Consider the following 17,461-nt stretch of genomic DNA (forward strand, 5'->3'; position numbering starts at 1 on the left):
ATCAAATAATATGTTGAAACAGATTATACCAACAAACGTAGATTACAATTTATAACAAAATTACAAAAAAATTTATAAGTAGAATTACTTTAACTAAGAATTGGTTTCGTTCTACATTTTACCCCCCAGTGTCGATAACAGTCTGCCATTATGGACACAACGCCTGTACCTGAGAGCTCAGCCGAGCCCATCAACTGCAGTGCATTCGCTATTAACGGTGAAGGACCGATGCCACGACAATGTCAGCAAGGACCACCCCAAAACCTAGTACTGGGGAACCAAATTAACATTACCGTAGCGCTCGTCGTCATGATGTTTGCCATGGGATGTACACTTACACTGAAAGACCTGAAGTATATTTTTATTAGACCTGTTGGACTGTTTATTGGTTTCGTGTGCCAGTTTGGATTGATGCCTCTGATCGGTTTTGCTCTGGCACATGCATTCGATTTGTCACCAGGCCTAGCGATTGGTACTATTCTTATTGCCTGCTGCCCTGGTGGAATCAATTCCAATATACTGACATATTGGACAGAGGGAGACATTGCTCTCAGGTAAAGTTGGTTAAAATGCTATGGGTGTGCCTGTCACATATTTGTGATATACTCAAGTCTCTCTTTTTCAGTAAAAGTACAAAAAGAAATTACACCAGGCTCCACAAATTTAAATAAATAAAAACATTTTTTTTATTTGTTTCCATTAACAGTGTGAGTATGACAGCCTTTTCCACCCTGTTTGCTGTGGCTATGATGCCGTGGTGTTTATTTCTGTACACCCGTAGTTGGCACTCTTTGGCAGACGCTGTAATTCCATATGTTGAGATAATAATAGCTCTGGTCACTATTGTCTTTCCTTGCATATTTGGAATGTTGGTTAGATGGAAATTTAAGAAAGCCGCGAAAATTGTAGGTTTGGTATGTATCAACAATTATCATGTTATTTTTATATAATTTTATATAATAAATTGCACGGTTTTTCATATCGTCACAATTTATGTAGAGTACACTTTATTGCAATTCACTCTCATTCTAATTTAGCCACTTTTTTTCATCACAACAGGTTTGTAGTTTCGCGACATTGATTGCCATGGTCGTTTTCTTCGTGCTTACTCTTCTTGCTTTTCCGCTCATTTACGAGTCTGGATGGCGAGCATATGCGGTGTCAGTGATTTATCCCCTATGTGCGCTTTTCGTCGGGTACCTGTTGCCATGGTTACTAAGACGTCCCCACAAGCAGTGTCGTACCATCGCATTTGAAACTGGTGTCCAGAATGGCATCCTGGCAATGACCATTCTTAACTTCCAGGCATTGCAGGGATTCTCTTCGGCCATTGAAATGATGACTGTCCCCGTATTATACTCACTAGTAGTATTTGCCGAGTCGTTCTTATTCGTCATCGCTTACTGGATCTATAAGGCAGTCACGAAAACGCAAGACGACGAAGCACCTCGTGAGTTGCAGGAAAAAGATATCTGGGCCGGAAAATTAGCTTATATTAATCCAATGCTGAGTCCTCGTGGGAAATATTTGGATCGATCAGTTCAGACAGGGATCAATTTATGGGGTAATAAAGATGATAAAATCATAATAGCAAGGCAGAACAGAGATTACTAGGGGAACCTTTATATTCATTTTCCAGGCAACAGTGTTTGCTGATTAGGGTCTTGGTGATTGAGCTTATTTAACAGAATTGAAAAATCCGTAAATTTTGTGTCAGCTTCATATTTTACAATTTTCGTACATACTAGTATATTGTTTGCTTTTTTACCTTGCTCGTAATGATAATGAAGTGGCTAGGTATAAAGGTTACAATGGCTGCCGTTGTGATCGTCATCGCTGGCGGGGCCGTCGCCGTTGTGATATAAAATACTATAAATGGTATTCTCTCACATTTGTGAAGCTATTTCATCAAAAGAGCATTATGTTTTTTGCTCGGTTACTTTAAGAAATCAAAAACATACTTAACAAAACATTATAATATAGTTAACTATACACAATTATATACATATATTCGCATTTCCTCACTGATCATTTATACAAAAAGTTTATTTTACGAAACAGTACATTATCGTTATATAATTACCACTGCCGTATGTAGTTCGAGAATACAATAATTTTATAACAATTTACAATTGGATTACCTTTCAACCCCATATACAATGCGTAAATATATCATTCCTTAGTCGGGCTAGCTATCAGGGGGAAATTCTTCTCCTCTGGGTAATAGCTTTAAAACAAACAAATATGTTCCTATTCAAAATGTCGGCAGTGGTTCACCGAGTGCCGTCAAAGGATGTGGCGGAATGTTTGTATTTATCTTCAAAGTTGTTAATAATATTTTTTTATACACTACTATTGATGTACGGTATGTAAATTTGATTAAAGTAATCCCCATGTAAACAAACCTTTTGAAGATGGGTATGGAACGTCTTGACTAAATATGCTGAAATATTTAGGAAACATGAATTGTCTACACTACCTCAGAGAATACGCAATAATATGGCCAGTAAATTTAAGTAGTGGGTAGGAGAAACGATGGTGCAATATTGATGGAATGTCATCGAGGATGGCGGCTAATTTACTAACGTACATCTATCAATTGTGGCACGAAACCTATGCTGCGAGCTGCGGGAGAAATAACGTATCTACCTCTATCTAAATCATGCTACTAACACATTTTCAATTAAAACAATTGTACTCGAACTTTGCTTTCTGAGTCGTTATTTTGCTTTTACTCATTTAATTGCCACCTAGTGTCTACACATGATAAAGTTGCTTTGTTTGCGTTGTTTTCATCAGTCTATTAAGCATAGCCCGGAGCAGGCGCCCCCCCCCCCTTCAGCCCGCAAAAAAAATTACAAATCAATTGACAAACCCAGCCGACGTCAATATAAGGCCCCCCCTATCGAATTACTTGATCCGCCAGTGACATGGACTTGTCGGATGACCAGTTTACATTTGGTGGGTTAGGCAAAACAATAAGACTTGTTTCTGGTTCTGAGTTGTTTTATGAAATAATGTGGTGACCCACTTTTTTCATGTTTTTCCTTAATGTTTACAATATATTTGACAGAAACCAGAAAAAAAGCCGTATGCAATGATAACAACAAATCATTGCATTGTTTTGGCCTTAGTGTGTAATTGTACACATTATGTGAAGTAGTTGCTTTACATTCTGCTGTCATCAGTATAATACGATTATCTTTAGTTGTCATGCTATCTAATCAATATTCATTAAATGTAATTCCAATCAAGCTATTTAATTATTGCTTCTAGGAATTTTGTTGATTCGGGGATTTATGGCATTAATTAGGATAAAATGTCTCTAAAGCGGTGTAATGACATTGATGGATGGATGTCAAGTGGGGTTGTCTCCAGTAACCATGACCACGCCCATAGCAACCAGTTACAACATCATTTGCCTTATTGGACTGCCATCTACAATAGTACACATATTAGCCATTGGAAAGAAAGGGTCATGTGACCTCATTTAATGTGTTTAAATATAACAATAAGAAAGCTATCACATATATAGTTATTCAACACAAAAGTACATTGAAAAATTGCAGTAACAGACTATTTTCCGTTCACTGCGAGATCCCGCATTATGCGTGAAATTGAACGTAAAACAGTGACAGTGACGTCAAAACAACTCGTGGGATTCGACAAGCGTAGTATTGAGGTGGGTGGGTATTTCCACGCTTAATAATGTGCTGTACACATGTGATGATTGTAAATTTCGATGAAGTAAGGGTATTTCAACGCAATATTTCCATCATCAAGATCGGTATTACGACATATTACGACAGTTATAAGAATGAATTTCAAATTCAAAATCAAATCGATGGATTTGACGTTAGGACCGCGCCTATTCCACGAAACGTGAGAACTCGCAGTGGGCGGAAAATCACCTACTTATCATTATTAATTAATAATGAGGTATTAATTAATAATGACAATTTACAAATGAATTTAACGTATTGGTTTTGTTCATAAATAATCCTATCGAATGTGAAACGACATCAGTTATTTCTGAGTTAGAAAGTTTCGTCACTGCTAAAAGATTTACCTCATTGTCACGGCCATTCCAGGGGGTCATAAAGTCGTCATGTTTGTTATATATAAATAATAAACGTGTGTACATTTTTATTATATAATTTACATGGTATTAAATTGTATTCAAACCATTCAAATGGAGAAGCGTTGAATGTAAGAACAACTTATTTATGAATAAAACACACCAGTTACAACGTTTTTGCTTTATAATGATTTTAGTCACAGCGAATGTGCAACAAATGTTAAATTTCATTATTTAGTTATCATAATCTATCCGACTTGTAAACCATATCAATATTTGAATTAGTTGTATTCGAAGATCCTGTACACGTCTGGCATCTAGTATTTAGTATGTATAAACAATTTTGAAACTCAGGAAAACGCCGCCAACTTCCATGGTTTGTATTTATTAGCGTTGAAATCGTCGAGACACACTACCACACTTCAATATTCGAATTTGTTTACTGAAATATGGAATATACGAATGTGTATTATTATTTACAAATAACGAGCTTACTTAAACAATGGTATTTATGAATAATTCAATTTGCTGTATGATATGTAAATAATATAATACACCGTTCTGATTAAATACCACACTCAAATGCTTGTTTATATTATTACCATAAATATATATAAAGAATAATAATACGGTGATATCTGGTTTGTAAATGAATACTGCAACAATAATAATTGTTTTCATAGAATTGAACTCATCTTATATAATTTATACATATAACATATAGTGGTTTCGAATCACAATTGAATAACTCTTGAGTAATGAAAGCAAAATTATTTATATAAATAACGAAGTGTACGTAATGTTAGTAAGTACATATACTAGTACGAATCAGATTATTTATAAACAAAACCAATACGTTAACTGATAATTTATATATAATTGATATTAATAATGAAACATTACCAACATTTGTACACACCTAAAAAACGCTATATATATATAAATTAGCAAACGGCACCTCATACTCGGGAACATTCATTCTTTAGATTTCTTTTTCTTTATTTATTTACCTGTGGACTTGGCCGTCGGGTAATCCCTTGGACAAACATTATCACAGCATATGCACTCTATCGTCACCTATTCTCCTATATCTAAGCTTTCAGACGGTGTATAGGTTGTTATAGGATAACGTGCTTAGTAACGTTTTAACAATGTCTTATTCACAGACAAATTTCAACTTGTTCTCCCCTGTTGCTACCTTGATCTAATACATATTCATTTTCATTCTCTTTTAAGCATTGATCAACAGGTGAATGTGAATGGGCGTTGGTATTCGGGACGTATGTAGTCGTATGTTGTCTATATAGTCGTAGGTCGTATGACGGTCGTCTGTGTGGGTTCTCGTGGTTCATATATGTGTCACAGCGCATGCGTAGTTTGAAACAACCTTCACTTACCTCGAAACTTCAGGAACTGGTATCAGTCAAGTCTGGGTTGACTTCGCTTCTTAAACTCGTGAACTTGATAGAAACGGGACAACTTAAGACGTAGCTCAGTAGGTAAGTAATTCTAACAAAATACCTAAGTAATAACTGTTTGTGTTTTTTGGGGAATGTTGAACCTTTTTTGGCCCGTGCTGCTGGCATATGACCGAGGATGACGTGTATGACCTATACATGGAAAAGAAGAACCGCCATTGGGGAAAAACAAACCTTTTCACGGTCAAATAGTTTTACATTGTGTACGCAACGAAATGAACAAGGGAACGGGTTATTTCTAGTAGTCAGACATTGTACTTTTATCTTTGCAGAATACAGTCTAGTGCGAGTCCAACAAACTGTGAGACACGTTAGTCCATGTAATTGTGGGGTTGTCCATTTCTGGGTTGCAAATTTCAGCTGCTTTGAAACATGGACACATCGACGGTGGAATCTGCGTCCGAAGTGACGACGCCAGTGTATATCGACTGCAGCGCCCTCAACTTGAGCCATGGAATGTCGCCGCCACCTCAGTGCATGCACGGACCACCGCAGAACCTAGTTATTGGTAACCAAATAAACATGACCTTGACATTGGTTATTATGATGTTTGGTATGGGTTGTACAATCACACTTGAAAGTATGAAATGCGTGCTGACTAGACCTATTGGGCTAGTTATTGGTTTCGTGTGTCAGTTCGGGTTGATGCCTCTGATTGGCTTTGCCCTGGCACACGCCTTTGATTTGTCACCCGTGTTGGCGGTCGGTACTATCGCTATTGCGTGCTGCCCTGGTGGTATCAACTCCAATGTGTTAACATACTGGACAGATGGGGACACTGCTCTGAGGTAAGACATCTCATTGGTGCGCAGCCATAGACAAGAACATACAAATTAGACACATTGCCTTGGATATTATCACGAACAGAAAAAAAAAATTGAACGAAACGACGTCTATTGACGCTAACACCATACATACACAATTATAAGACCATAGGTTAAGACGTTTGCAATTGTAATTTAAATATGTCCAATTTATTCAGTGCATCATCTCATTAATGGCTCATCGTGCACTTTAGAACATACACAGCACGAGAAACTCAAAACAATTTTTAAAAAAAATTAAAAGGCTATTATAAATGATTGTGTTTCTCATTTTACAGTGTGTGTATGACTGTTTGTTCCACGTTATTTGCTGTGGGAATGATGCCATGGTGCCTATATCTTTACACGCGTAGCTGGTATGAAATAGCTGACACATTGATCCCTTATGAGGAAACCGTCATAGCATTAGCATCTATATTGCTGCCTTGTGCGCTAGGTATGTTGATTCGATGGAAATTTGAGAAGTTCGCCAAGATTGCAGCTAAGGTAATTATTGTATATCGTTCAGTGACACAGGTATTACCCGGATTGAGTTCAATTTGTAGAACTCTTTTAAACATAAACTATTTTATGAAATATTTCATACACTCGTACAGGTGTTTTGGCACTCTGGGAAAGTAACTTTGCCACGTGGTTCAAATCTACTCCATCCAATTTCGGTCAAATTTGAACTTGAGGCATAACCGGGATGCACGAGTCGTAGTTTGAATTCCAGGAACATTGACGAATATACTACTACAAGAGTTAAATATATAACACAGCAGATTTGCCACAGTTTTAAGAGCGCTTGGACCACAACACGGCTTACTATATGTTTTCAGTCATTATAAAATTCAAAATGGCGATTTTTGAGACTTTTGTTATTGAATTATGTGGTAAAAGTGTCTCATCATGTCTCAAAATATCGTTTGGTTACTTTTGGTGAAAAAAAACATATTGAGTTATAAGATATGTTATCATGGATATACTTTCCATCTGAGCGACTGAACACAATACTCTATCTGGCATTTTTAGTCGATTTCGTTATAATTAGTACCAGTAGTCTTTGCAACAAATCAACAACATGATTTTGTTTTGTTTTTTTACCTTTTTTGAATTTTATAATTTCCTATTAGATTTGCAGTTTGGCAATATTTGTTGGTATGGGTGTGGCGTTTACTATCAGTTTCTATGCCTACGACGCAATGTACCGACAGGGCTGGAAGTCGTACGCCGTATCAATCATCTATCCATTGTGCGCCCTCTGCGTTGGCTATGTGTTTCCTTGGCTACTAGGACGTGACCACAAACAGTGCCGAACCATCGCCTTCGAAACTGGTGTACAAAACGGTATTCTAGCATTGACCTTGATCAACGTACAAGCTGTTAGAGGACTGGGCTCTGCAATCGCATTGATGACTATTCCTGTGCTATATACTACGTTCGGATTTGTTGAAACGCTCGCGTTGGTGGCGCTGTACTGGATAGCACGGAAGTGTAAGAAGACCTCGCTGGGTGGTGAACGACCTTGTCAATTACGAGAAAAAGATATCTGGGCCGGAAAACTGGCTTATATTAATCCTATGTTAAGTCCTCGTGGACAATACGTAGATCGGTCCATTCAGACGGAAATTAACCTGTGGGGTAATCCAGAAGATAAAATTATCACGGCACGGAAAACATAGTTAAGATTACCTAGTAGGAAAAATTCAGGACCCAGTGAGTGGAGACTTGGTCGTTTATTCATTAGTATTCCTATTACATTAAATGATATATACATAAACTTTATAAATGTAACACATAACCCTATATATCTTCCAAATCGAATTTCTGAAATGCCGTGAATAAATGAAAACTAAAATAAATTGAATGGATAATAACAGTCGCCATATTACTAATATCTAATTAACTAGTACTCACACTAAACTGAACAAATTGTCATCATTGATCTTAATTATACAGATTCTTCAATGGGATTGGCCAACCATATGACTGCTTCAAGTTAATTTGTTGTCATATTTCATAAATTGGATTTGTACAAAATATTTTCATATGTTTAGTTTTCCCAAATTATCAAAGAAAACATAAAAAAAGCATAAAAATGTGCGACCGTTGCCCTAAAATTTTGGCGGGAAAAATTGTGACATTCAATCAAAGTGTTAAAAGAAAGTGAATACGGAATTATATTCACGTGCAACAATAATGCGATCTTTCTCGTCTTGCTTAAAGACATTTTCTGTTTGAACTTCAACGTGTCTGTACTGTGTGTCGATATCTTCTTTGTCGAATCCGGGATTAATACTTCCTAGGTTCAGCGACTTGTGTTCTTTCTCAATGACAGCATCTTCGGTATCACGACGTTTCTTTTTACCGGTCACGTGCATGACAACGCGGAGAACAGCGGTGAAAATAAGTGCTTCAGAAATAGTAGCAACGCCGTGCAGGGACGGTACGACCATAGTGTCGAAAGCATCAAAACCACGCGAGAACGATAGATTGATTATGGTGAGAGCGAGGGCTGTATTCTGTATGCCCGTTTCAAATGCCACTGTACGACATTTCGGATAGCTGAGCCGGCACATCCGGGCAATTGTGAAACCGAACGTAAACGCAATAATCGGGTATAAGAGTGCCACACAGTATGGTCTCCATGACGATAGAAATATACTTGGCGATATGACTGCGATGAAGACGATGGTTGCGAGTATCCCCAGCATAGATATACCACTGCATACCTAGAGTGATACAGTCAAACACAGAATGTTTAAAATTATTGTCACATTATAACACATTTTATGGGATGTAAAGGTTGCCAATAAAAATTGCCGAGGTGTAACTATAATGATCTTGACGTTTTTCTACGTGATGGTGATATGTACTGTGTGTAACCAGAACCTAATGTAAGTCGTAGATGTTTTTGAATGTTGATAAAAGGACAACAAATACAGGTCACCAAACTAGTGTTGATGTGAACAAATACCTCCACAGTGTTGACTCTGGTAGATTGAATACCCCTAGTAGACATACTCTAAATGGTTCATTTGTACATCCATTATGAATGCCAAAATGCCCGTAACTTTGTGACAACATCAATCGTACGGACATTTTGATCTGTTGATTTTAAAGTACCCAAGATGAACAGCCTCAAATTGACTGCATAAAATATTGTCAAAATCGCAACTACTTTTTTTTCTAAATTCATGGTGGTTTCTTTGTACCTTAAGTCATTAACATATATGTGTGAAGTATATTGCTGTTTTAATTTATTTAAATCACCTGTATCCCCGTGTTACTTGTATCGTAGGGCTGTTAAATACCACCGTTTTGACAAAAACGTTGTAAGATTCTTACCGAGGTAATTTTGTTCGCGATTTTAGGCCATTTCCAGTTGATGAGCATTCCGACACCAGCAGGAATCAGAATAACGACCAAGGATATGACGATGTCTGTGTAGGGAATAACGGTAGAATTAGAGGACCAGCTTCGACTGTACACCCATAACCACAGTGGCATCATCCCAATAGCCAATATAGTGGACACGGTTGTCATGCAAACGCTAAAAACAAAGTTTACGACAATACATTTGAGAATTATTTAGTTTAGTGATCATTTCTATTTAGTTTAGTGATCATTTCCATAATACAAATCGTTATATGAGTGATATTTAGTGCAATAGTCAATTTAGTAACTACCTTAGGCAGGTATCGCCTTTGCCCCATAAAGTGAACACATTGGACGCCACGCCACCCGGACAGCAAGCTATGATCAGCGTTCCAATCGCCGCCGGACCCGGTAACCCAAATGCATGCGCCAAGCCGAATCCCAATAAGGGCATTAAGCAAAACTGACACAACACCCCAACGCATATGCCGACTGGCTTTTTCAGATTCTTCCAAATCTCTTCCCAGGTCAACGTGCATCCCATACCAATCATTACTGTGACCAGTGTAGCTGTAATCATCACTTGATTGGCCATAACCAGTGCCTGATTTGGACCGATGTAAGTAGAGTTACTGCATGTCTTATTACCAAAGCAACTAAAGTTATAGACTTCTGAAAATTGGGTTATTTCTACAGAGAAGTCGCTGGAGCTGGTACTTTCGGCGTCAATACCAGTCGTAGTGTTCTCAACCGAATGGATCCAGTTCAGCGTTGTATCTGTTGTTGCCTTGGTGGCATTTTGAACCAAGACCGTCATGTCGTACCTTATTTAAACAAAAGGCAATTAAAGTTAATTTTGTGCGAAATTAGTAGAGAAATAAAATTCTAAACGTTTCTAAGATGATGTTTGAAGTTCTCCCATGGCGGTGGGGTGTCCATAGTCAGCTTGCGTGAGTGACCAAGGGTGTAGATAGAAAGGTAATGTTGCGAATTGCACTTTATATATCTAATATATTTCGGAATCCGATGACATACAATCTAAGCTAAAGACATACAACTTATAAATGTTGATGTAATAAGGGGGGATTCTTACGATTAAAATGAATAAAAATCACCAGATTCCGAGATCAGAAGGCGTATTTCGGTATTTTTTTAACTGGTGATTAACAGCGACCCTAGAACACCGAGGAGAGGGGGTATATGGAGTAGCCTTAGCTGACCAATGAGCGCGCACTTTGTTGATGAATACCAGAGAGCTTGCTGATGATCACCATTATATAAGGTTTAGGATTAAAATATGTAAACGGAAAGGTCAAAAAGTGAAGTTTCGGAACTTTTCATTTCTTTCCACAACCCAGGTTACACATGCCAGCCAGAATCATGAACACCATAGTGTATTTTTTCCTTATAATTATAATATCAATATTTATTGCAATAAAAAAGGACGTACAAAAATAAACTAGGCCTAGATATTACATGGAGAAATGGATTTGTTACACTCACCGTACTCTGTGTCCACTTTATGCTTGAATTTGACCTTGTGTCCTGCTCCAACTGTGTAACGGCGAGTGGGACTGTTGATTGAACAGGTACACCGTATACATAGTATCGATCCTAAATATGCATATCGTGTGGCAGCCAATGAGTGCATGCCATATAACAATTCTATCCACCAATTTAAATATTACATTAAGTGTATTGTATGCATTCAACGGTTCATGGACCGTCTAAATAATATTTCCATACTTTATTTTCATTTATAATATTCAGATTATGACGTGAACAGTTTGCTTTGCAATTTATTTCTAATTCGAGTGCAGTTTAAATTAATATAGGCGTGACGACTCTGTAGCATTGATCCGCGAAGATAGAACAAGTTATAGTTCCCACAAAGAGTGCGTGTACACAGTGTTGTATTACTACTATATATCATTAATTCAAGCTTAATGGAACATACCCTTCTAGATTACCACAACACAACAAGAAAGGCGAGTCTTTTAATGACAACATTCTGAACATTAAAGGAAAGCAGACGTTCCGAATTATTCACAGGTTGCTGCATTTGTTTCCATATATGTATTGCTCTAACTACCTATCGTCTATGTGTATACACGTGGGTACACCACTTGTACCAGTACTTAAAACATTGTCAAGAAGTCACCGCTTTTTCTTACAAATTTAGTACATCATTTTCCAGGGGCGGATCTAGGATTCTGGAATAGGGGGGCGATAAGTTGGCCGAAGGCAAAGTTCGCGAGCGACGATGGCGTGAAGCCCTGTTGGTTGTTAAAAATAGGGGGCGGCCCCCTCGGCCCCCTCTAAATCCGCTCATGCTTTCAACCCATGTCACACCGTCTAAACACGTTCAACTGGACGAGAACAGGAGGATTTGAACAAAAGGATGGATTTGACAAAACCAATGCTACTTTGGCGGAGATCGAAAAAGATGTGGACACAAACTTATCTTTATTATATTATTTATTATACTTTATTTCGAGAACTAGCTCATATTGAAATCACCAAAATTACAGAAAAATAAGAATAATACCAAGAAAATGTACATAATAAATATATTAAAAAACATGGCTCAGCCAAGTACTTAAAAGCGTACTACATTTCATTACATCTTGGCTATAAATAGCTGTAATTATTGCATTTTACTTGTTATAATTCTTAAAAAGTTTCATTTCTTTTCTGTGAAGAGTTTCAAAAGTAGTGACACGATTATGTACAAGGGTTTGAGTCATACTAATATCTCTCTCTGCCAAGCTTCAGTAAGTTCTAAATGCGTTATTATATGCGACACGAACTCGATTAATCTGCACTTTAGTATGTATAGACCACAAATGGGAGCAGTACATAGTCATACAGTAATTCTGAAACAATTTAATTTTTATTTTTGAAGAGCAGTAAGCAAATCTTCGAATAAGCCAGTTTGCTCTAGCATGAAAACTTTTCATTTGTCTATTAATATCATCACTACCATCTCCATGTTTATTAATGACCACACCGAAATAGGTGTGCTTGTCGACAAGTCGCACTGCAACACCATTCAAAAACACGCATGCATGGAATTTGTCTAATTCTACAACGAGGAGGTACCATAGAAATACATACAGACTGTTTTAGGATTAAAAATATAACCAGGGCGCAATAACATTCTTTCACATCATTATAATAATTATTATTTCCCCATAGTTGTCGGGTGATGCGGCTACAGACAGAAATGTTTCTCGGTCATACAAGATTACCTAATATGTCTTGTTACCTAAATCTGGGCGTCTCAACATAATATTAACAATGGCTGATTTGGTCACATTTTTATACTCACATCTCCATCCGTCAGTGTGTTTGAAATAAAGTAGTGAATCAAATGTAGATATTTAATCGCAGGTTCAAACTCATTCTTTCTAGCAAAAATCACTTTACACAGGCTGACCCTCCGGAAATTACAGTTTGAGTAATATAAGAAGTACGCTTTGTAATGCAAATATGTGCCGACATACTCCATGTAGTTGTAATGCTTGGCTGTATCTTTGTGGTACGGACCGGCACCGATGTTACACCATTGTGTGATACAGGTCAAACTGAGGTGAATTTGAATAACTCCAAAATATACATAACATAAGTCAAAAAACGTACCTTTTACGTCTGGTACCACAAACTTGATTAATGCAATAACGTTTTCCGATAATGTAATATCAATAACCTATAGTAATATCATACAGGCCCGTCGTCGCGTGCTATACAGTCACGGTCCCCTCTAGTTTTTATAATCTCCCAGGGTTTTAAAATTGAACACAGCAATAACCTCATACATCTTAGTGACGTAGTTTGTTAATTCGTTACGTTTTTTCTGAACGATTACCTAAAACTGCTGCTATTTTACTTTACTTCAACTGAGTGAGATAGGAGGGAATGGTGACTAGAAAATAAGGAAAAATCAGTTACAAACAGATAAATGAGCGTTTATTGCAAGTTGTTAAACACAACAAAAGCTGCGTATGCTACAGTTATATATTCCTAACACATTGAGTTATTATTACGGGTGTCTCTTACTTTGCAATATGTACAAGACAATGTTGAAAATATAAGGTAAACACATGTTTTTGAGGTAGCATTGGAATGTTTTTCAATCGATTAGCCGGATATCGCAAATTAACAGGAAATGTCATAGAGGCAGGTGACCATTTTAATAACATTTCCCAATCCGAATACTAGAGGGCGTTCTACTGCGCATAAAGACAACTTGAACGTGGTTGGAAAGGTGAGGCGGGAGTGTTTGTATCTTTTTTTTTTTTTTTTTTATAAATTATCATTCGAATTTGGAAGTGTGCTTACATGGACACTTGTCCCTACGACCTTTTCCGTTACTTTTTAATGACCGTCTAATTGATAATTTGTAAACATCTAGTAGTATTTGCAACCTTATGACTTGCGTTACTGGTTTGACGTATAAGAGAGTGTTAATAATGTTTGGGTAATATCCGAACCAATTTCGTTAGTTAAAATAGCCCAGAACCCGACAATATACCAGCATAACAGTATTGTCAAAGAACAGGTTCTTGCATGGCCTGGCAAATGACAGAGCGAGTAGCCGTTCAGCGACAGTGTTGCAGTGATTTCTTGCATTAATGAGAGACAAGTCATGGTGGCACTAGCCTGAAAAATCCAGTGTGTTGCCAAGAGGGTGCATTTCCGTTTATATATTCAAAAGGGTGCATTTAAGTGCAGTGAAGTCGTAAAGCAAGTGAGGTCCTGATTTGTTGATGGGGGAATTATGTTTATACCACTTTCGGTCGCATGAACCATCGTTCCGACCGTTGGTTTATTAATGGAAATACCACTAGAAAGTGAGGGATATACAACGCCACTCTTTTGTCAGAGTCTGTAAATCACACGAGCGCTATTACGTACGGCCTTCAGTGTTTTTAGTGTAACTTTGTTTTACCTAGTAAAAAAATAATACCTTTATAAGATATTGGTTGTTGTTATTTAAAGGTTACCATAGCAATCTTAACATAATCCTTTCAATGTAGATAACCCCCAGTATGACGTCAGTATGCTGCGTGGATGCAATACACTGATTACATTGTAAGGGTCAATGCACTATGTATAAGCGTGTATACATGTTATTACATTGCATTGTTGTGCCAGGTGTTCTTTGGCGTATCAGTGAAACCGCATTAAAAGTGAAATATTGCGAACTTACTTAATTACAGTAAATAATATATGTCAATCAAACAATTTCTCCTAATATGGCTCATATAATATTTTCCAATATTTGCTATAAATATATTATTTTTCAGAGATCCACAATTTTCAGCAATATGGAGTCTGCTCTCACTGACGTCATCGGGATTAGGAACGATGACTGAGCTTACATTGGATGTATGTTTTACACAGATATACTTTAAAATACATCCAGCCGGCAGTGATGCAATGAATGAATGTGAGGTCAAGTTATAAAAAGGGATTACCTGTGATCTATTTTCTATATGTCGTATATTCTACAGTATTGCGCTTTTAATGTAATTTGTTATGGAGTGACTGCAGATTGTTACATATTTGCTTATTTTCAGTTCATAAACAATTAATTATACGCGACCGATTTTATAAAAGGTCAGCCGACTAGGTTCGAACAGGGGAGTGTTTGAATATTTTGTTTTTTGTTTACGACTGAACGTCTAGTCTCTTGATGAGGTTTGTGTGTATTGATGGATAACGAATCCGTATATCTTGCATACAGAAGAACTCTACATTAATGATCAGTTTACTTCATCGGTTAGCGTAAGGTTTTCAACAAACAATGTTGCCTAAAAATATCCTCGATATGAAAAATGCTGCTCAGATTTTGCGGCGAACTGTTTTGCTGCTTTGGACACTAGGTGGCGCTCCGACTATCTTCATTCTCGATGGAATGATAGTTCTATTATCTCTTTAGCTTAAAACTAATTTCTGTTTGGAGAAATTGATATTATTTGCAGTGTACGTAATAAATGCGAGAATACGATTAAAGACACAGTCATAATTTGAAAGTATATGCAAAGTACAGCTAATATTAAAGGACGGTGATCGTCGCGACGCGTCGAATAAGATGAAGTAGCTCACGCCGCATGAGCAATTGTTTAGGGTTGTAACGGATGGAAAGTTCGAGCTTTACGTTCATTAACGTCCAATCACACATAGCATAGTTAAACCACAGTCCCTCTATCAATCAATGGGGTAAAGGGACTGTGGTTAAACACATATTCTATGGTTGACGATTCATATGCAAATTATAGTTTTCGCAAAGTAGCAATTTTAAAATTGTAATTTATATTGTTTTTTCGTGGTATAAGTAGTATATATAAGTAATTGTATGAGTTATCGTAGGTTACTAACAAATCTAAACCTCCCGGATTTCAGAATTTAAATTGTAATCGAATTACGTCAGAATTGACCGTTTCGGCAAAGTTATGAAATGCATTTCTAGTTTAGGACTTTATGTGTATGAGCGCATGATTTATATTAATGTCAACAATTCACTAACTTTAATAATTGAACCTTTAGTAATAAGAGTACATATACTCACACAGTGAGTTCTGCATGACAAAAGCTACTAGTTTCTGCATCGATGAGAGTTTGTTTTAAATTCCATTCAAAGGCATGAAATATTTTTTTTCCGGTGTAACTAAAATAATAAATAATTCAAAATGTGCCATAATGACTTTGGCTTGCGTCCACTTTATCAATCAATCAGCGCACTTCAATACGAAGTTCTTTATTCAGAATATATATTTCATGCATTTGAATAAATATTCTCTAAACACAGTTATTGATAAAATAGATTAGTATTATATCAAAGTGAGCATTGATGTTGTTAAAAATGAACTTTTCTGAGACCGAGTCACAATAGTTGTGAATCATAGAAAGCTTAGAATGAGTTCCTGTGTGCTGAGAGTAAATATTTAAAATTATTTCAAAACTTAAGATTTCCCTTTCAAACAAGAAAATGTCAATTTGAGATGCAAAAATTGAGAATAATGTGACCCACAGTATTGAAATTTCTAATACTCACAGAAAATAAATTTGTTTGTCATCCGTGATTTGCAGTCTTATTTTATCCGTAGCACACACGCCACATGTTCAATTTATATCTAAATATCGACATATCAGAAATTGGCTAATAAAAAAAAACAAAAACAAACACAGAAAATCACTGTTCATGGTTTTTTATAACAAACTAATCACGTCCCTGGTTTACATCAAAGCATATTACATACAAAATCTTACTGAAAAGCGATAATTGTTTGTTTTAGATATAGGCAGAAAATTTGTTAATTAATATGCAAATTATATAATTAATATGCCAAGATTTCAACCCAAAACTAATCAGGTTCATGATTGGGGCACCTATGTATCAATTTCATTGAAATGTCACTTGAGATGTCAGTGAGAAAACCAAAAATTGTCTAATTATTATGTAAATTAGGTAATTAAAATTCATGGATTTTTACCAAAATCTGATTAAGTCTTTTCATTGTCCTAGAACATCTATGTACCAAGTTTCATTGAAATGTGATAATTAGTACTTGAGATTTTAGTGGAAAAGTAAAAAAACTAATTATTCATTATGCAAATTAGGTAATTATTAAATATGCACAATTGTTAACCCAACACTAATTGGGTCTGTGTATTCTCCTAGAGCACCTATATACCAACTTTTATTGAAATGTGAT

General features: G+C 36.5%; 3 protein-coding genes across 3 annotated transcripts; 2 read left to right on the top strand and 1 right to left on the bottom strand.

Annotated features, from left to right (window-relative positions):
* Positions 1-150: 150 nt before the first annotated feature.
* Positions 151-1,614, top strand: LOC100373363 (ileal sodium/bile acid cotransporter-like). Its single transcript, XM_002735115.3, has 3 exons — positions 151-554; positions 707-914; positions 1,060-1,614. The coding sequence occupies exons 1-3, from the start codon at positions 151-153 to the stop codon at positions 1,612-1,614; spliced, it is 1,167 nt and encodes a 388-aa protein (XP_002735161.1).
* A 4,314-nt stretch (positions 1,615-5,928) lies between these two features.
* Positions 5,929-8,244, top strand: LOC144359417 (ileal sodium/bile acid cotransporter-like). The gene is made up of 3 exons (XM_085497501.1): positions 5,929-6,344; positions 6,659-6,866; positions 7,496-8,244. Exons 1-3 carry the CDS (start codon positions 5,929-5,931, stop codon positions 8,042-8,044), a joined length of 1,173 nt encoding a protein of 390 aa, XP_085353627.1. The 3' UTR covers positions 8,045-8,244.
* LOC100373131 (ileal sodium/bile acid cotransporter-like) lies at positions 8,108-10,557 on the bottom strand. Its single transcript, XM_085497502.1, has 3 exons — positions 10,052-10,557; positions 9,711-9,915; positions 8,108-9,094 (listed from the first exon to the last, which is right to left on the bottom strand). Exons 1-3 carry the CDS (start codon positions 10,555-10,557, stop codon positions 8,519-8,521), a joined length of 1,287 nt encoding a protein of 428 aa, XP_085353628.1. The 3' UTR covers positions 8,108-8,518.
* Positions 10,558-17,461: the final 6,904 nt, after the last annotated feature.

Source organism: Saccoglossus kowalevskii, chromosome 3, assembly GCF_978046115.1.
Source record: "Saccoglossus kowalevskii chromosome 3, keSacKowa6.1, whole genome shotgun sequence".
NCBI lineage: Eukaryota > Metazoa > Hemichordata > Enteropneusta > Harrimaniidae > Saccoglossus > Saccoglossus kowalevskii.